Source organism: Diospyros lotus, chromosome 9, assembly GCF_014633365.1.
Source record: "Diospyros lotus cultivar Yz01 chromosome 9, ASM1463336v1, whole genome shotgun sequence".
Classification (NCBI taxonomy): domain Eukaryota; kingdom Viridiplantae; phylum Streptophyta; class Magnoliopsida; order Ericales; family Ebenaceae; genus Diospyros; species Diospyros lotus.
In genome coordinates this window covers 17,405,832-17,427,015 of record NC_068346.1, presented here as the reverse complement: position 1 = coordinate 17,427,015, position 21,184 = coordinate 17,405,832, and the positions used below count along the sequence as shown (strand labels likewise).

Sequence of the window (21,184 nt, the reverse complement as noted above, 5' to 3'; positions counted from 1 at the left end):
AATATAGTTTGTTAGAATTGTACCAGGTGTGGGCCCACCTATGACAGGAGAATATCTCCTCCAAACGCCCCATATATATCTGCTCCCCTCCACAATGAGGGGGTATGAATGAGAATATCGAATTCTGTTTTCCTTCCTACTTTCTGTTCTCTCTCTCTAATTTCCTTTCTCTCTACTTTCTCTATTCTATCCTCTAAATCGCTCCTCAATTCCTACTGGAATAGGAGTAATTCCTATCACAAGAGTGAAGTCGTGACAGGGATTTGACACTATCCTAGTGGTAGTTGATAGAATGACAAAGTTTAGTCACTTCATCACTCTTAGCACATTTGTTTACTACTATAGAGGTGGCTAGGAAACTAATGGACTCAATGTTTAAGCTACATGGGTTACCAAGGGTAGTTGTCTTTGATAGAGATAATATATTCACAAGTCAATTTTGGAAAACCTTGTCCCAAGGGCTAGGAATTGGGCTACAGTTGTCATCAGCTTATCATCCAAAAACTGATGAACAAACTGAGCGAGTAAATCAGTGTCTAGATACGTATCTAAGGTGCCTATGTTTTACAAAGCCGAGGAGTTGGAGTAAGCGGATAGCATTGGCACAATGGTGGTATAACACCAACTACCATATGGCCCACAGGAGAACTCCATTTGAAGCACTCTTTGGGTATCCACCCCTTATAATTTCGGCTGTCATGCATTACACTCTAGCGGAAACCTCAGCTGATTAGTACTTACAAGCAAGGCAAGAGGCATTGCAAGTGATAAAGAATGAGCTCACTATGGCACAACAAAGGATGAAACAGATGGCTGATAGACACTGCTCGGATAGGACCTTTCAGGTAGGGAAGGAGGTCTACTTGAAGGTGAAAAGGTTTCAACACCTTTTCAGTAAGGGTCCAACATCTAAAATCAGCTCTAAGTCCTATGGGCCCTTCAAGATCACTGCCAAGATAGGGGTAGTGGCCTATCGGTTACAATTTCTTGATGGAGTAGGGTTGCATACTATGTTCCATGTATCCCTCTTGAAGAAGGTAATGGGAACAACTGAGGAAGTTAGTAGGGAGGTCCCTGAATTGGTTGAAGATAGAATTGTGGAGGTGGAGCCTCAAGCAGTGTTGGATAAAAGGCTGGTCTACAAGGATTCTCTTCCCCTCACATAAGTTTTCGGGCAATGGACACACCTGCACCCGGACAACACCACCTAGGAGTACCTTCCAGATCTTCTCCAACAATATCCCAGGGTGGCCAGGCTCCTTTGATTTCTTGGGGATAAGAAATAATTCAAGGGGATGGGGGTTGTGATGTGAACAATAAAGATGCAAAGGCAAGGGCTGTCCAAGAACATGTACTTCCAAGTCTTAAGCCAATCACTCGTTCAAGGACTAAACAATTCCAAAAGGAACTTGAGTTATTTATTGGAACGACTCCAACTCACTTGGAGGAATTAAAATTCAAAGTGAAGGAGTTAAAATCCAAATTAATCACATTGCTCGTTTGCTTGGAAGCCGATGACCAAAATGCAACCTAGGCACTCCATGATTAAGCCCAAGCAGTCAACCCATCTGCCAGGCCCAAGTCTCATAATTGATGTCATGCATGATATCACCTTTCATTTGTCCTTTATGTTTGAGGGTATTTTGTCTTTTATGTATCATTGTGTTTTATTATCATGATTCCCTTTGTCAAAAGTGGCATGATGATGTTTTTCTACTTTATGCTTTTGGTGTGTCTTTTCTTATCATTAGCCCTCTTTTATCAAAAGAGGTAATGATGTCTATCTTTAATTATTATGTTTGTCTTTAATCATTACAATTTGTCAACAAGATTAGTATTTATATGTGTGATTTTGTAATGTTTTGGCATGAACATTTTTATGAAAAAAGTACAGAGAGTATTTTTACCCTAATTCTTATCTAAGCAATTTATTTGTTTAGTGGCGAATTTACTTGATTCTTATCACTCTTCATTCTTCTATCTTAGAATGTGGTGAATCAAAACTGGTATTTTCTTGTTTGTGGCGAATTTTCTTATCAAACAAGGGGTGCTAGTATTTTTTTTGTATTTTGGGCACATCATGTTGTCAGAGCCTGAGGGCACTATTGTAATTAGGGGTGGTATAAGATTGTAATTAGGAGGCTAGGATGTAGGTGATTAGAGCCCAAGCGCACATGGCCACTTGGGTTCTAATAGCTAAGAGTTGTTATGGGAATTCTCTAGAATGTAACTAACTCTCCTATAAATAAGAAGCTCACGAGAGGATGGGGATCATGTGAGGTTTATTCCACTGATCTTTCCCTCCCTCTCTCTCTCTAATTCTCTTAGTTCTCTTCCCACCAATTCAATCTCTTAATTATGGAAGAGACCCATCTGTTGGATCTTGGATCTGACAAGCCGTTAAATCTGAACTGCCAACCTCAATATATACTTAATAAACTTGACCAAAGCCTTTTCTACTTTGTACATATCAACAATATCCTAGCCTGCTAGAAATTCCTATTGTTCTCCCCTGTACACCCTTCTTCTTGGTGGGTGGGATGGGGCAAACATGGAGATTGGGGTCCAAATTCGGGTAGGGAATCTTTAACAACTTTCATTGTCAAGACTAACTGATAGTATAATTTCAAATATCAATAAATGACTTTTTGTGTCTCAAGATTTGAGACAACGACATTCATGTGCAAGTGACCCAAATAAAATTTGATTGTGAGTATTCTAAATGTGTGGAAGAATCGAAATTGCTGGAAATAAACCAAAGATATCGAGATTATTATCTTTAATTTATTGTATATTAGATGTATATATTACTGATATGTTGTAGAAATTTCATTATAGGATTAAGGGAGCTGATTTGTAATCTTTGATTTGATTTGGAATCTTTTCTATTATTTCCTTTTGTGGAGAGATCTGTTTCCTCTCCTTTAGTATAAATTAGTTGTAAACCTACAGCATTTGATATAGGAGAAATATCAGTTTCTTTGTTTTCTCTTCATGGTATCAAAGCCTCCTTCCTTGGAACCCTATTTTTTCTGCTACCATCTTTAGAAGTGTTTTTTTCTTTTTTATTTTGCCATTACAGTCTTCATTGTTGTTCAACAGCTACCCTCAATTCTAGGTCCTCCACACTTGAGGAAGCGGGGTGGTCACCCGATGTGTCAACTTGCTTGTGGGAGTTCATTCGGACAGCAAGGAGGAGGAGCACGTCTTTGGACAACCGGCACCGGCATTCCATATAGAGGTATATCAATAAAACCCCCTAAGGCATGGTTTTATCCTTTGATGCATATGGATGAAGTATATTGAATCTTGCAAGGATCGTTTTCACTTCCTCTTTGCGCTGCTTTGATGTATATATTTTGTTTTTGAAAATGTTTTAAAACCCATTAATCCTTGCATTGATCCACATGTGGTTGGTCTCGGGCCCTTGTTTCCTTTCAGATTCAAGACTAGGTCTTGACAAACATATGCAAGTTGTTCACAAAATCTTGTAGTATTTGAAAGCCACACCAAGGAGAGGAATTTTGTTTAAAAGGGGAGGAAAATTGACTATGGAAGCTTATATGGATGCTGATTATGTTAGGTCCTTGACAAATAGGAGATCTACTATAGGTTATTGTATATTTCTTGGAGGAAACATTGTTTCATAGAGTAAAAAACAGCCATAATATCCGGATCTAGTGCTAAGTCAGAACAAAGAGCAATGGCTTACGGAATTTGTGAGTTATCGTGGTTGAGAATCATTCTCAACAATTTGGGATTAAAATGAGCAAAACCTATGAGGCTATATTGTGACAAGTCAACAATAAGCATAGCACATAACCCAATGCAATATGATGAAACTAAACATATAGAGATTGACCGACATTTCATCAAAGAGAAATTAGATAATAGTCTCATCACCATACCATATGTCTCTTCATCTAATCAATGGGCAGATATCTTTACAAAAGGTTTTCCTACAACTAGAATTGAAGAAATTACATGCAAACTAGGAAAGGAGAATATTTACTCACCATCTTGAGGGGAAGTGTTGAAAATAAACCAAAGATATCGGGGATTATTACCTTTAATTTATTGTATATTAGATGTATATATTGCTGATATGATGTATATCTAGAAGATATGTTATAGATATTTCATTCCTAGGATTAAGGGAGCTGATTTGTAATCTTTGATTTGATTTGAATCTTTTCTATTATTTCATTTGATATAAGAGAAATATCAATTTCTTTGTTTTCTCTTCAGAAGGTCATAAACTTTCCATGGTTGGAGAAAAGTCAAAATTCATGATCCGCAATAGTTCCCAAAAGCATTTAAATTTGTCTTGTATCTATGAAATATGACAATTACACAATTTTAGAACTGAAATAGCAAGCCCTAAACAATAACCAGATGATAAAAAGTAGTGAATTAGATTTCAAGCAATATATTTTATGTTGTTGAGAACATATGGCATAAGACTTCACATCTATGTGTAAGAAACGGTTCATGACAAATTGACAATTGTTATACTCTGATCCTTTTCACTTAACTGCTATTGCTTTAGTACCCACCCATCATTGGGGGTTCAACAGAGTCCAGATAATAGCAAATTTAATCAACTAAGGCATAAAATTTCAGCATAACTAACAAGTCACCTGTCTCCAATGCCCAATATGTATGTGATAACCGAGTAGCCAGCACAACTTTTTATAAAAGTCTCTAGACAGGTAGCAGTAATACCAAATGGTCCATCCTCATCAGGATGAAACTTCTGCAGATAGCTTATAATACTCCGGTGCTCCGAGAGAATCTGGAATTCAAAAGGGTTGACATCCATTAAACCGAACAAAAGACGGGCATATGCCACAGTACTCAAATGAACTGCCACAGGCAGCTAATATTCCAAAAAAAGAACGCTGAGAAAAGATTAAGATTATTCTATATTAGAAGACAACACAAACCATTGTGATCAGAAACTTGGGGAATTTAACCTATCCAGTAGCATCATGAAGCTATTCATTCCTCCTCAACACATTTACTTACAGTTCTCAAAGCAATCAACGCTTCTTAATGTTCATAAGAACGGAACAAGAAGAAAAAATAAAAATGGTTACAATCTTTTAGAAGCACGCATTAGCATGAATTTCCTCTCAATCTCAAGTAATTTTTCTAATGAATCTAGTAATGCGCAATACAGGAGCTGATTTTGAACAAAGAACATCTATGAGAAATTGGGAAAAGAAATATTGGTGTACTACATCATAATATACTAACTTCTGGGCAAGTTATCAGATATCACCATATGACATCATTCACAACAATAATGATGACATTCTCTTGCACTAGCTACAACCTCTTCCAAAACCATTTCTTTCTGAAGTACAAATCAAATAAAGTATAAGGTCAAATTCCAATTCCATTGGAAATAAAAACAAAATGATATCACATTGATGAGAATAAAGCAAAAGTAGAAACTTTTTTGTTCAATGTATTGCATTAGTATGGAAAGAAAACAATAGGAAAAAAGGAACACAAGGAAGAAAAAGAAAAAACAATTTGTATACCAGGCCAAATAGCATTTTACATGCATTCATGTCCACAGATGATCAATGTATTTCTATTCACAAATCAACTCCACAAAACTTGACATTAATCATAAACAACAATCCACAAGACTAGAGTTCATATTTCTTTAAAAAAAAATCAACAGTTTTGACTGGCTCATTTAGGAAAGCCAGTCTTACGACACAGCATCTAGTTCAAAATATTGCCATAAAATGTCGGGGATTGGAGATATTTGTCAATTTTATCTTTTTTTTTTTAAGGTAAGAAGCTATAAATAATTTCATTTACTAACGGTTGTGCCTAAAAAACCTTATATCATGTACTGATAGATGGATACAAGATTTTTCTTCAGCAATAAAATACCACTTTGCTGCCCCCATAATCTTCAACAGGACTCAAAAAGATGCAGCACTTTGGTTGACTACCAGTTTAACCAGACTAATAATGCTTTAAAGGTTGAAATAAATAATAACAAGGAAATTTAGATTCTACAAAAACAAAAATTGCCTACAATAGTTAATGGATATAAAAACTCCTGCATGGATTAATAAACTAAAAATATTGGAACTTCAGGTGGCTAATTACAAAGATAAATGTTATAAAGGATTCAAGGTGCACGTATCAATAAAAGCAAGTATATTACAGGTGGCAAGGGCCTTGTTCAACAGGTTAACTTTTAATTAAGAACTACAGACATGCCAATCAAATTAAGTGAATAGACCAATCAACTTCTATAAGGGTAATAATGATGCATTGCAACACAAATTACTGATATCATGAAACAAGAGACATGACTATCATGCACTCTCACGGAAGCATCTTATACCTGCGCCAAAGAACTAGATGGTACAAATTCCAACATCCCTTCATCATGACCAGTTGCTAGAACTCTATAAGGGGTTAAGTGTAGATCGAGATTCTCTAGTTTAAGCAAGCGATCCATGAGTGTCACCATCTGAATAACCTACAGAAACAACATACTAATGTATCACATCAACCAATCAACACTCCTTCCCTCTTCCAACACATCTTCGTGGCAAGACATGGGGGGGGGGGGGGGGGGGGGGGATTTTATCTATTGTAAAGAAAAACACGTAATATACCAACTGGTCTTGCCGAAGATCATCTCCTTTCTTAAATATGACTTTGCAACTTCCACCAGAATCTGTCCGAAATGTCAGCCGCAATGGATGCAATGCACTTTTAAAAATTGATGATTCTGATGGAACAATCCCTGTGATAAGGACACTTGGTGCCAAAGGTGATCTTATTGGCTGAAAAGTAAGAGACAAACATGTTCAGCATTAATTGTAATGTAACACAAGGACAGGGTTTGGAATTTTAACCAAATGCACGGAAAAAATATGAAACAGATAGTTAAAAAAAAAACTGATCCTGAAAAAGGAAGAATCTATTATTAGCCCAAAAAAAAAAAAAAAAAAGAACTGAAGAGGTATAATCTACCCAGCAATACCTCTTCAAAATAAGTCAATTCACTAAGAAGACCAGAAAGAAGCTGCCTAAGCTTTTCAATCTTCTTCTGCGTTCCACCTCGTACATTTCTTACATCTCTCATTATAGAACACAACTGAGCAGTCAGTTCTGTCTGGCGCACCAAACTCTGCCACAGCTTAAAGCCATCATCTCCATTGACACCAGGTCGCAACTGTTAAAAGAAAACACTTGATCACTCACAGGTTGGGATGACTCAATCAAACATTTCAAAGGCTTATTTTTATGGTTTTGCTCCCTACTTTCCCTCACCCTTCTATTTCATTTTTGTGTGGTATAGGAATGTTAAACTGATTTTCTTAGGTGTGCTCATGGCTTTCATTCTCAGTTTGTATTTGCAGAAGTTACCTTGCTGTATAATAATAAATCAAATAAAGGCCCATAGGTTATTCCATTTCAAACACCAAAGAAGAAAGAAAGAAAATGATCTCACCCTAACAACACCAATGCTTTCACAAAAATGCTGCAAAAATAAAAACTCCATAGACAATATTATCATAAAATACCTGCCCAAAATTAAAAAAAAAAAAAAATCCCTCACGCGATGCTTGTAATAAGTGAACAATCTAAATGTAGACTATCCATGTTGCATATGAAATTAATATGCTTCTACCCTATTAGGCCAGGATCCATTCTTTCTTAAGGCACCTGCCTTCAGATACAGAGAGGACAAATAACATTCAATTTGCAGTATGACATACAAAATTTTGAATAATATCTAAAATCAGAAAAAGGATAAACCTAAACCAAGGAAGGATATAACTCCTAATAGTTGTCTTATGATATTCATTCATTATCTCATGACAAAATTATACAATCCAATTCATAAGGTATGAAATATGCAGATCCACACACCTTCAACATATTTTCCTCCAAAATCTCATAGGTACAATAAAAGCGTTTCGCATAAGCAGGATCATGAAGTTCAACCGCAACATACCATCGGAGAAAGCTAGCCAATTCAATGTTACGTAGTGCTGTCAAAGTTCAGAGTTCCAAGATAAATTTTGGATTGAAATTAATAAATTAGGGGCAAAATACATCAAAATTAGCACTCATGAGTTTGGTGTAGGTAACAGCAGGCATACAGCGTTGCACAAGGAAATGAGATAGGCGAGATTTATCAAAGCGCTCAAATCGAAGAGCTTGAACTAGTTGAAGTAGGTAACACTGAAGCTCTTCATCATCAGCTCTTTCCAGAACACTGACAGCATAGGCCCGAACCTGTTGAGAGAACAATTTATTGTCCAGAATGATATGTAGAATCATCCATGGCAACTAGAAAATTTTAACTTAAATTCCTCGTGTGGATGAGCAAAGGCACTATTTAATCAGCAAAGATTATAAATATATACATCTGTACAGTCAAGGGAACCTCTTCCTGCATTAAATAACAAATGACTAATTATGACTGAGGACGTCAGAAGTGATCTGTTGCTCCATAAAAAGAATTGAAAGTAATAAGTTTATGAAGATTTTGAACAGAAAAGCATGTAAATTCATTTACATGCAGCCCTAGTTATAGGGTTGGAATATACAGTTATAGGAAGTTTACATTGGGAAGGATTATAACACGTTTAGGAAAGATTATAATACAAAGGATTAGGAAAGTTTCTTAATTTGTTTTAAGAAATTAATCTAATCAAGACCAAAAAATAAAACATTCTAAAAACTACACTGCTGCCACTCCCTCTCAAGCTGGTAAATGAATATTTATTATTCCCAGTTTGCATATTAGGTCTTCAAATCTCTTAGTTACCAATCCTTTTGTCAAACAATTTGCCACCTGTTGCTCAAAAGAAACACAGGGAATTTGAATTATATATTTTTCAAGTTTTTCTTTAAAGTGTCAATCAATCTCAATGTGCTTGGCCCTGTCATGCTATACAAGATTATGTGAAATGCTTATGGCCGATTGGTTGTCACAAAATAACCTAATTGGTTATCTGACAGCAATTTTCAAATCTTCTAACACAATCCTCATCCATAGTAATTCACATAGACCCAGTGCCATAGCTCTAAACTCGACTTCAACACTTGATCTCGCCACTATGCTCTGCTTCTTACTTCTCTAAGAGACCAAATTTCCTCCCAAAAACATGCAATACCCTATAGTAGATCTCCTATCAATTATAAATCTAGCATAGTTCGCATCTGTATACCCTTGTATATCCAAAAAACCTCCTACTTTAAATAGGATTCCTTTACCCAGGGTAGTTTTCAAGTAGCACAATATTCTTCTTACGACCTGCATATGACTCTCAGTTGAGAAATGCATAAATTGACTTACTAACCTCACTGCATAGGCTATGTTTGACCTAATGTGTTATAAGTAAATCAAACGCCCTACTAACCTTTGATATCTGTCTTTATCCACTGGTGGACTGTCGGTATCCTCTCCCAATTTCACATGAGGCTCTACTGGAGTGCATACTCCTTTGCTTCCCAATAAACCTGTCTCCTTCAAAAGATCCAATAAATACTTACACTGGGATAGAAATATACTTTCTTTGGAGTAGGCTACCTCTATTCCCAAGAAATATTTAAATAATCCCAGATTTTTTATCTCAAAATTTTGGGCCAACTTGTTTCTTAGATCTTGCTATTCATCTATATTATTCCCTATCACAATGATGTCATCCACATAAACCAATAATGTAATCACTTTTTCCTCCCCTGAGTGCTTGAAAAAGAGAGTATGATCTCCTCTACTCTGTTGATACCCCATACACTTCATTGCTTTAGAGAACCTATCAAACCAAACTCTCGGTGACTGCTTGAGACCATATAAGAGGCCTTTTTAAGTTTACACACCTCATCTCCTTTTCCTTGCTTAAATCCTAGTGGCTGCTCCATGAAGATCTCTTCTTCGAAATCACCATGAAGAAATGCATTCTTCACATCTAGTTGGTGTAGCTGCCATCCATAGTGAGCTGCTAAGGACAAGAGAATTCTTACCGTGGTCATCTTGACCACAAGAGCAAAAGTCTCCAAGTAATCAATCCCATATGTCTGGGTGTAGCCTTTGGCCACCAATCGAGCCTTATACCTTTCCAACAAACCATTTGCATTGTATTTTAGGTTAAAAACTCACCTGCAGCCCACAGGAACCACTCTCTTTAGCTTAGGAACCAAGTCCCATGTGTTATTTTTCTTTAATACCCTCGTCTCCTCCTACATGGGTAGCTCCCATTTTTTATCCTTTAAAGCCTCTTCCACCGAATTAGGAATAACAATCGTGTCTAGAGCAGTCAAAAAACTTCTATGTCTTGGGGACAGCTTGTGGTAAGAGAGGTAATTGGCTAGGAGATGTTGAGTGCATCGCCTAACACCTTTTCTAATGGCAATAGGAATATCCAAATCAATAGAAAAGATATGGACAGGCTTAAGGGAACAAATCTTCTCAAGATCTGGTTGGGAATCAGATGTTGTTTCATGCTGAGAATGAGGCATGAATTGTTGTTTCCTATGGTACACAAAAGGGGAGCCCTTGAACCTTACTGGAGATGATGATTCGGGTTGCCTGACTTGCTCAGGGCTCGGATAATCATTTGGAACAGCAAAGGAGTGATCACAAGGAGATAAGGAGACTAAATCAATAGGCAAAACAGGGTTAGGAGTAGGATTATTAGAATTTGCTGGTGTTGAGGAATTTGGGGAAAGAAGGTCAAGGTCAAGATCTAGGCTAGGAAGATTAGGATCAACAACTTGGTCTTCAATCATGTGATGCCCCCCTTGAAGACCAAGATTAGAATGACAAAACAAGGGTTGTGACTCAACAAAAGTCACATCTTTTGAAACAAGGATTTTTCGAGTCGAGGGATGATAGCATTTATAGCCTTTTTGAGTGGAAGAATAACCAAGAAAGAGACACCTAAGTGCCCTAGGGTCCAGCTTGTCTCGAGTATGTGGCGGAATATGAACAAAGCCTACACAACCAAAAACCCTAAGAGGAAGAGAAGTATGCAGACTAAGAGAGGGAAAAAAGGTGGAAAGACACTGAAAAGGACTGCTATGCCCAAGAACCCGAGATGGCACCCTATTTATTAGGTAGGCTGTTGTTAAGACAACTTCTCCCCATAAACCTTTTGGAACATTATGATGATGATGAAGAGTTCTAGTGACATTTAGGAGGTGTCTCATCTTCCATTCAGCAACTTCATTTTGTTGTGGAGTGTTGATGCAAGAAGACTCATGAATAACCCCTTTGTCTTGGAAGAACTTATGCAAGTGCTGATTAAAATAGTCCCTTACATTATCATTTTGAAATTTCTGAATAGAAGAACCAAATTGGGTGAAAATCATGGAATAAAAGTGAGGTAACACAGTACTAACATTAGCCTTATCCTTTAGAAGAAAAACCCCAAGTCATCCTAGTATAATCATCTATGAAAGTAATAAACCATCTAACCCCAGAACAATTGAGACTCTTAGATGGTCTCCAAACATCTGAATGAATAAGAGCAAAAGGATGAGAGGATCTTTTATTACTAATAGGATAGGAAACTCGATGATGTTTTGAAAGTACACATACAACACAATGAAAAACACTAGGATCTACTTGCTTAAATAAAACAGAGAACATGGCTTTAAGTAAGTGGGAAGGTGCGTGTCCTAAGCGGTAGTGATGGAGCCAAATATCACTGTGAGAAGACTGAGAAGTACAGGCCAGTTTGGGTTGGATTTGATGAGGCTGCAAGGTCTCCCTTCTCAAAACATACAGTCCATGTTTCTCCTCAGCAGCTCCAATCATCCTCCCCATAGCCATTTCTTGAAACTCACAAGAATAAGGAGAGAAAATGACTCGACAATTTAGATCCTTAATGAGTTGATGAACTGAAATCAAGTTGGTTGACAAGTTAGGGACATGCAAGACTCTTTTAACAGTGAGTTTAGGGTTAAGAGTAACCTGTCCCTGACCTTTGATTGGAATAGAAGTCCCATTAACAATTTGTTTAGGTGCCACAAGGGGTTGATAGGTATTAAAAACATTTTCATTAGAGGACATATGAGCTATAGCTCTTGAGTCTAGAATCCATATCATTCCTATTGGATTTAAAGGCTATTAAAGAACTCAAATGGAGACTATTACCTGGCTGATTACCTTGTTGGGTAATGGAGCATGGTCCATCCTGAATAGTTTTCAGGAACATCTTGAGTTTGTTAACATCATCAGCAAGCTTGCTGATTTCATCGGTTTTCAGCTGATTCTACTCCAATTCAGGTACTGCCTCTACCTTTTCCACCATTTCTTCTTGCTTAGTTGAAAAATAGACCTGATTTCTAGATGTTATATTCTTGAATCCTCCTAATTTCTACAGCATTGCCTCCTTCTCATGCAACTTGAAGCATGTTTCTCGAGTATGCCTCGGTTTTTTACAGTGTGAGCACCACAATCCTTCTTTTCCATACATCTTGTTCTGTCCATCAGACCATACACCCTCTTTTCCATGTGGCCTGTCATGTCCATCTACCCTTGCAGCGATTTAAACCTTAACCCTGCTTCTTTGTTTGTAAACATGGTTGATCCTTTAGAACTCATGTCTCCCAGCGTTGCTATTCTCCTATTTTCTTCACTTCAAACGACTGAAAAAACTTCATTAAGAGATAGAGGTTTCTCCCCTCCAAGTATTTGAACCCTTACCTGGTCATACTCATTGTTGAGTCCGGCCAAAAACTCCACCACCCTATCCCTTTCAAAAATCAAATGAAGAGTGGTTGCATCTTTTCCACATTCCATTTTAATATTTTGGTAGTGGTCAAGTTCTAGCCAAAAACCATTCATTTTGTTATAATATTCAGTGATTAAGGAGGCCCCTTGTTTAGTACTATGTAATTTCATCTTAATCTCATAGATAACCGAAGCATCTTAAATCTTAGAATAGGTACGCCTAACCATCTCACATATGTCCTTAGCAGAAGACGAGAACATGTAGTTTTTACTAACCTCTGGTTGCATGGCATTCCACAACCATGACGCGATCATGGAATCCTCTATATCCCAAGCATGAAACCCTAGATCTAATTCCTTTGGGCTTAAATCTGTCAAGTGGCGTATCTTCCCATTCCCCTTTAGGAATGTCTGATCCAACTGCGCCCACTACAAGTAGTTGCATCCATCCAATCGATATGATTGGTGCACCCTTGGTAGATCGCCAGAAGATAGTCCTCCCATTGGAGCATCAACTACATTAGCCTCATCGGTCGCTACTGCTAGAACTACCTCAGATACTTTTGACATGATCAGTGGGAAGAAAGTCTATTGCAATGAAGGCAAAGACAATAAGGGATTTTGAAACTTAAGTGACTGGAAGTATGGTAATAACAACCAGAACCAGTCAAAGGAGGAAGGGTGAAGAATGGCACTTAAGGCTGGAGGGTAGGCTGAAACTGAAACATGTAAAATATTGAGGCCGGAAATCAGAGGGCAATTGAAAGTGGCTATGATAGTGATACCATGAAGATTTTGAACAAAAAAGCATATAAATTCATTTACATGCAACCCTAGTTATAGGGTTGGAATATTCAGTTATTGGAAGTTTACAACGGGAAGGATTACAACACGTTTAGGAAAGATTCGAATACAAAGGATTAGGAAAGTTTCTTAATCTGTTTTAAGAAACTAATCTAATCAAGACCAAAAAATAAAACATTCTAAAAACTGCACTACTGCCTCCTCTCATTTCCTTTCCTAAGAATCCTTTCACGCCAACAGTTTAGACAGTAAAAAGTATAGAACAGTATGAATCCAATGGCTGACATTTAATTGAGCTAATGAAAAGGTCAACATAAAGTTTAGAAGATTATCTTTGGCAGCAATAACCATAATCTTCTGTATGTAATGCCATATAAATAATCTTGAATTCAAATAAAACGATCATTAAGACCATGTGTAATGTATTGAAAAGACCTTCACATATAGTTACAGAAACCAATTTAAGGTTCAATATTGATGCAACAGAACATGTGTTCTGTCAAGTATAACTAAATAAGTTGAGTTTGAAAGCAACTATGCCACGCATAAATGAAAAATATATGGAAAATTGACCGTATGGAATACATGTTAAATAAAATAGAAGCGTCTACCATCTGAATATATGGAATTTAAGGTTTTAAAAAAAATGTGTAAATTATGTGTCACGAACCTAGGGTTTAATCTAGGATTAGATCGGAAATCGGAAGGATCCGATAGGTTTAGAACTAAGCATTGCCTGGTTTGGGGGAGGAAATGAGAAGAATGAGGGGGAAAATCAGAAGAAGGGGGAAGAAACAGAAGAGAGGGAACAGAAGAACGAGAGAGAGAGACGGGAGAGGGAAAGGAGAATTAAGAGAGAAATAGAAATCAAATTTTCATTCATTCAATAATCCCTTCCCTTCTCCTACCAACAGCCTTATATAGGCTTCCTCTAACAAAAATAACATCATCCATGTGCTGTAACAGCATTACAAAATATCTCCTAACAACTTGCCAAATCTATTACTATAATGCCCTTCTATGGAATCTTGGGTCATGACAATTCCTCCCTCCTTAAGAGAGTTCTTGTCCCCAAGAACTTGAAACAAGTAGCCATGGCTCTTCATCCAATTCCAACCTTTTCCATCTGGTTCATCCTTCTTTCCTTCTTCCTCCTTCTAGGCTTCTTCTTCTTCGTCATTAGGTTTACAAGATCAAATCCAAGCATAAATTGGCTCAGAATTTCAGTAGAGAAAACTTCATCACCGTCCAATACAAGTAAGAAGGGCAGATCTATAGCCATTGTTGTTGTTACTATATCCCCATTCAACCCACAGCCATGTTTTGCTACAGAAATATCAACAGCAGCCTCAAAATGCAGCAATGGAAGTTTGTATTCTTTCCTTGAATACTCATACCAAGGCTGTTTGTGAGCATTTATATCAGGAGATGCTGCAACTTCACTTCCAGCCAACGATTGCTCAATGATTGACACCTGGCCAAATGTCTTAGCACTAGTAAGAGTGCTTGAGAGGCTGTCAATTGATTGATTGCCTTCCTCCAATTCCTTTTCCTCATTTTTTTCTTCCTTCGGCTTCTCCATTTTAAGAAACTCCTCTTTGTTGAAACTTCCACAATAATCATCAAAGTATTCGGCGGGAAAACTGTAATGATACTCCTTAGATAGTATCATTGCAAACTCTTGCAACTTCTCGCGAAACATTCGACCAAATTCCTTGCACTCTTCATGAATCTCATTACTTGTTCGTTTGTCCCTGTTGCTGTCCACTGAAAATGCAGCCTTCTTTGGCTGCCATTGAGGCTCCCTTTCAGCTGAAAATGAAGCATTCTTGAGTTGCAATTGAGACTCCATGGGACTCCTTTGTGCACTACTCTTCCTGGCCAAAATCTCACTGGCTGGAAAAACAATAGGCCAAGAAACAGCAGCTCTTCCCATCCTATTACCTTCTGTAACTACCTCACCCAATCACCTCTAAAATTGATCCAATAAGCGGCAAATTGCAGCCATTGTTATGCTTCAAGATCAAATCTATTGTAACAGCAGAAAAAATTGCACACTTACAGCAACTTGATCAGCCTTCTAAAGCATTTGACTCTCAGCCGAAAATCACAATCAGCATTACAACAGTTGGATAATCAACTGCCTCAAGGCCAATTAGCCAAGAATCCCTCCGTCGGAATCAAGGAGGTTGATTTCGCCTACAAGTTCTGATCAACCGGAACTCCTAGTGCGTCTGAATCCAATTTCGAAATCCAGCAGGAATTTGATCATGAGAACATAGCAGAGAGCGGTCGCGGTTAGAGAGTTCGCCTAGCTCGTCATAAATCATGGCCAAGGACCTTGCTCTGGTTAGTTCTCTTGAAGATCAAACAGCCAGCGCCGAAGTATGCTTCACCTTCACACATCTTCAAATCTAGGCTGAGATTAGCAACGTTTCTAGCCACGAAACTACCGATGCACCACTCTGAATCGCCTCCAAATTCAACTCGGTATTACAGCGGACCTCTCCTAGCCTACCTCGTCTTCAATTCCGAGCCGAAGTGACTTCGCTCGATTTTGCTTTCAAATCCGAGTTTGCTCTACTTGGCTACGCCTTCCAAATCCAAGTTCGATTCTTTCTTCAGTCGTTGCTTCTTCCCCGAGGAGCGTTGCCTCCAATATTCAAGTCGTAGTGGATTACGGAACCTGCTCCCCTGCTGTTTTCGACTTGCAACAGTCGCGAACCTCTTGCCAGTGATAACCCAACCAGTGATGAATCAACGCTTCCTTCCTCAGGTTCTGCCCAATCACCGACCACACCACGATCGCCAGAAACCCGCTACACCATCGTGATCGCTTGGAACCCCTGCGTCAGTCGCTACCTCTTGAGCCGAGGACCACTAGCCGATGGTAGCTCCTTGAATTCACCTGGGTTGCTGAGAATCATGGCCGTCTCTCACCTCCTCGTGCCTCGGAATCAATTCCTAGATTCAATAGTCGTCTTCGTCTTCAAAAATCAGACAGGAGTGTCTCTGATCTGCAACTGAATATTGCTGATCAAATCCACCTGCGGAATTCATTGCTCCAATTGTCCGCTCCAGCCAATTTTGCGATCGCTTTCAATTCCCAAAATCACAGCAACTCACTGCAAGTTCAATCGCTACACCCACTCCCGAGTCCAAATCACAACACTCACTAAATCGCTAACACTTCAGATCTCACATGCGATAGTCTTGATTCAGCTATGGCTTCCAGAATTCAAGCGCTCAGCCTGATTCGCTCTTGATGGTTAGGATTACCAATTCTGTTGAATTCACCCTACCACTTGAATTGCCTCAAGCCCCGCTGCCTCAATCACGTAACTCCTTGAGAATTGGTCGGATGTTGCTTCCCTCCTAGATCGCTGACAATCGCGGCCTATATCGTCGGAATTGCTTCACCTTTCCCTTTCGAACCGTCTCACCAGATTTCATCACCGAGAGTCCTTCGTTGGAAATTACCTGCGTCCAAAAGCAGTAACCCCTTCCCAATCGAAATTCGTCTGGCTAGCTCGTTGCCGAGATCCGCCTTACCACCATCGCCAAGGGAAACCGCTCACCTCACAGTAGTCGCCTAAACTGGAATCAAATCCACAGCCAATGATTGATTGCTCTGATACCAATTTGTCACGAACCTAGGGTTTAATCTAGGATTAGATCGGAAATCGGAAGGATCCGATAGGTTTAGAACTAAGCATTGCCTGGTTTGGGGGAGGAAATGAGAAGAATGAGGGGGAAAATCAAAAGAAAGGAGAAGAAACAGAAAAGAGGGAACAGAAGAACGAGAGGGAGAGACGGGAGAGGGAAAGGAGAATTAAGAGAGAAATAGAAATCAAATTTTCATTCATTCAATAATCCCTTCCCTTCTCCTACCAACAGCCTTATATAGGCTTCCTCTAACAAAAATAACAACATCCATGTGCTGTAACAGCATTACAAAATATCTCCTAACAACTTGCCAAATCTATTACTATAATGCCCTTCTATGGAATCTTGGGTCATGACATTATGTTATGATGAAACTTGAAGACCAAATCATTTCACAAATAGGACATTTTAAATACTGTCTCAATTGTCAAAAAACAAGGTGAGATTATAGAGGAGGTTCCTCACAAAATTAAGACATGATGGTTAAAATAGAAGTGCTTCTGGCATTTTATGAGATAACCAAATCCCTTTAAAACTAAAAAGAAAGTCTTACTGCACAGCTATAAGACTGAATTTGTTGTCACAAAATGTTGGCTAATGAAACACAAACATATGCAAAATATGACATAATGAAATCAGAATATTATAATGGATGTGTGGTTACACAACGAAGGAAAGAATTAGAAATAATGTTAACCGTAATAAGGTTGGAGTAACTTTTTGTAACATCCTACATCGGGCGATAGGAAGGACCGGAACAATTTACCCTGATGGGCTTATGTGAACTTCCCAAAGGGTCATCCATCATTGAGCTTCCCTAACTTAATCACGCTTAACTCAAGAGTTTTTTGCCGACATTCAGCCCAAAAGGTATCCAGCTGATATTGTTTTCTTCCTTACTTATCCTCAATATGTACTACCCTTCTCTGAGCTCTTGGGGTATTACATTCTCCCCCCCTTGAACACATGACGTGATACATAACCCCCATAAGCCATGCACCAAGTCTTGCTCGCCCACATACGAAAGTACATACAGTGCAGTGCTTGTGTCTAGCTATCCTAGATATGAAAACCAATCTAGCATGCCCGTGGCCAAGCACACAATCCTGTACCCCCAAATGTATTACCCCATGCCCCGGTAAGCATTAAAATATTAAATACAGTATAAACCCAATAATCTCTAACGTGGGACCCACAAGCTGAAACCTACCCATATGTAGCCTTAGCTTCATTCCACAAAGGAATAGGAGAGGAAACTAACTCTCCATTGAAACAAGAGCAAGACCTAATTTACTATTCATGGCCAAGTTACTATTCATGGCCCAGTTACTATTCACATCGAAAACTTATCCCGAATGATTGTGGTTTTAACCGTACAAGGACAAGAACAATTTAACAACATTTATTGAAGATTAAAAGAAGCAAAATAATAAACAAAATAATAACAATTACTATTCATCGTCACTATTCATCATATTCTTCAAATTTCCAGCAACAAGATTTTCTTCAAAATAATACACAACCTTTTCCATTTCCAAGCTACTGCCCACCCATTTAATCTCCATGTCTTAACAAAGCATAATCTCACAACCACGAGTTTAAATCATACATAAAAGACTCATGGAATAATACTTGCAGTAGCTTTAATGGAGGTGTATGTGCATGTACGTGTATCTTAAATGGAGAGAAAAAAACTGAAACTAACTTGAGGAAATAAGAAGGAACGGATCTTGCAAGGAAAATGAGTTCGCAAGAGGAAAGAAGCTTGCAAATGAGAAGAGAAGCTTGCCCGAAGATTAAAGAAGAAGACCCAAAAGCTGTTGCAACTCTTCTTCTTTTTCTTCTCACTATCGAACGTTGGAGAAATTAATTCCCCCACTCTCACTCTCACTTTATATAGGCCAAAGACAAGACGAAGTGGGATTGGACACGTGCCATAATCTGCAGAATTTTCGGAAAGCAAATCGCCACTGTCGTCCACCGAAAGTAATTCGGAACGTAGCGTTTCGCGAGTTCCTGGACAGCTTCAACATAGTTTCGTAATTTGGTCATAACTCTCTTATTCGATCTCCGATTTGGGTGATTCAAGATGCTATGGAACGACAAGACAAAGATCTACAACTTTCATGTTTTACATTTTGAGTGATTCAGGGTGAATCACGGTCGAAATTGAGCTGCAAAGTGGAAACAGAATGCTGGAACGCAGCGTGTACGAGATTCTAGACAGGTCCGACACATCTTAGTAATTTGGTCATAAATCTCTCATCTGAGCTCCGATTGGGATGATTCAAGATGATATGGAAAGATAAGAGAAAGATCTACAACTTTCATGTTTTGAATTTTGAGAGATTTGGGCTGTATCATAGTCAAAATCGGGTTACAATACAAAAACCACACACTGAAAATATGGGCAATCTGAATCACACACCCAATTTGAATCACTCTCTCCCAATTCGGATCATACTTACAAAACTCACAAAATTTCATCCAATTTAGCCTTGATTCGAATCACTTACTACCTTATTCGAATCATACTCACAAAATTCAAACAAGTCATTCGAATCAATTACTGTAGACTTCGAATCACCCTCACAAACACTTAGCTAAAATTTAATTTTGACTTCTTGCATCCGGATATTCCAAGCTCCTATTCAAATACAAATTAAATTCATTCGGATACTCTAAACATATACGCAACACTTAATTAATAAACACAAAAAATAACATATTAAACATCAAGGCTAACAAACTCAACTGCAAGACATGGCACAACATTAATTAACTAAATTTTGGGTCACTACAAATCCTCCCCCCCCCCCCCCCCAAAAGAATTTGGTCCCCCAAATTCATACCTGATTACTCGAAAAGCTGGGGATGAATTCGCCTCATCTCTTCTAATTCCCATGTAGCTTCCTCTAGCCCGTGCCACTGCCATTGCACTTTAACATAGGGAATAAAACGATTCCACAATACCTTCTCCTTCCAATCCACAAGACACATAGGCATCTCGGTATATGAGGCATCTTCTCGAACTTCAAGGGGTTGATAATCAATAACTTGACCCAGATCTGCCACACACTTACGAAGCATAGATATGTGGAACACATCATGCACTTGAGCAAACTAGGGAGGCAAAGCAAGACGGTATGCCAACTCTTTCTCCTCACTAGAAGTAATGGCTACAAAGGAAAGGTATGCCTCACACCCTTGTCGGATTAACTTTCCTACTTGCACCACCGAGATCATAGGTGTCGCCACCACGGGCTTAACTCCCCGGTATACCACAACTGATTGATGCAAATGCTCAAAAATGATTATCTTCTACCGACAATCTACCTTGGCATAATGCCGAGATAACTAGTCCATCCCTAATAGAAGATCCAAGTCTTGGATGGCTAGCACCACAAGATCCCCCGACAAAACCCGGTCATGAACCATAATCTCACAATCCCACACCACTTCATTTCTTAGCAACTTACTACTGCCTGGAGTCATAACAGACAGGTCATATGGCAAAGGACTACAAGCAAAAGGAACTAAATGTAAAACACGAGGTGCTATGAAGGAATGGGTAGAACCTGTGTCAAATAGAACACGAACATTGAAGCTATATAAGGAAAGTATACCTTGCACCATGTTATTTCCTCCTTCCACTTTAGCTGCTGATAGTGCAAACACCTTGCCCGGAACCTGAGATCGTGCTGCTGGCGAAGATAGCGATGTGGCTGCTCCCTGAACTTTGGGAATCGACAATCTCTGAGCTTGCCTCAGGCCTGGTCCTCCAATCTGGGGCCCACCTCCCTAAACTAGTTGAGCGCACACATTAGACTTGTGACCCGGTTGGCCACAATGATAGCAAACAATCCCCTGGCAAGGCACTGCATCAAATATATGCAGTCAGAGCGTGATTGGAGTTATTTAGGATAAGATGTCCCTGTACACCTAGGTTGACGGGTAGAGTTAGGTTGTCTATAAGGGCAA

At 38.7% G+C, this 21,184-nt stretch overlaps 1 protein-coding gene across 3 annotated transcripts in view; it reads right to left on the bottom strand.

Annotated features, from left to right (window-relative positions):
• The window catches only part of LOC127809817 (phosphatidylinositol 3-kinase, root isoform), a 49,016-nt gene that overhangs the window by 11,618 nt on the left and 16,214 nt on the right, over nucleotides 1-21,184 (bottom strand). For 2 of the 3 annotated variants that reach the window (XM_052348939.1, XM_052348940.1), the window contains exons 9-14: nucleotides 8,151-8,286; nucleotides 7,918-8,039; nucleotides 7,025-7,216; nucleotides 6,654-6,824; nucleotides 6,377-6,514; nucleotides 4,641-4,795 (exon numbers count right to left, since the gene is read on the bottom strand). In XM_052348939.1, coding sequence (XP_052204899.1) covers nucleotides 4,641-4,795; nucleotides 6,377-6,514; nucleotides 6,654-6,824; nucleotides 7,025-7,216; nucleotides 7,918-8,039; nucleotides 8,151-8,286 — 914 coding nt within the window. The remainder of the gene's footprint in view (nucleotides 1-4,640; nucleotides 4,796-6,376; nucleotides 6,515-6,653; nucleotides 6,825-7,024; nucleotides 7,217-7,917; nucleotides 8,040-8,150; nucleotides 8,287-21,184) is intronic. The other variant, XM_052348941.1, reaches the window with a different exon arrangement.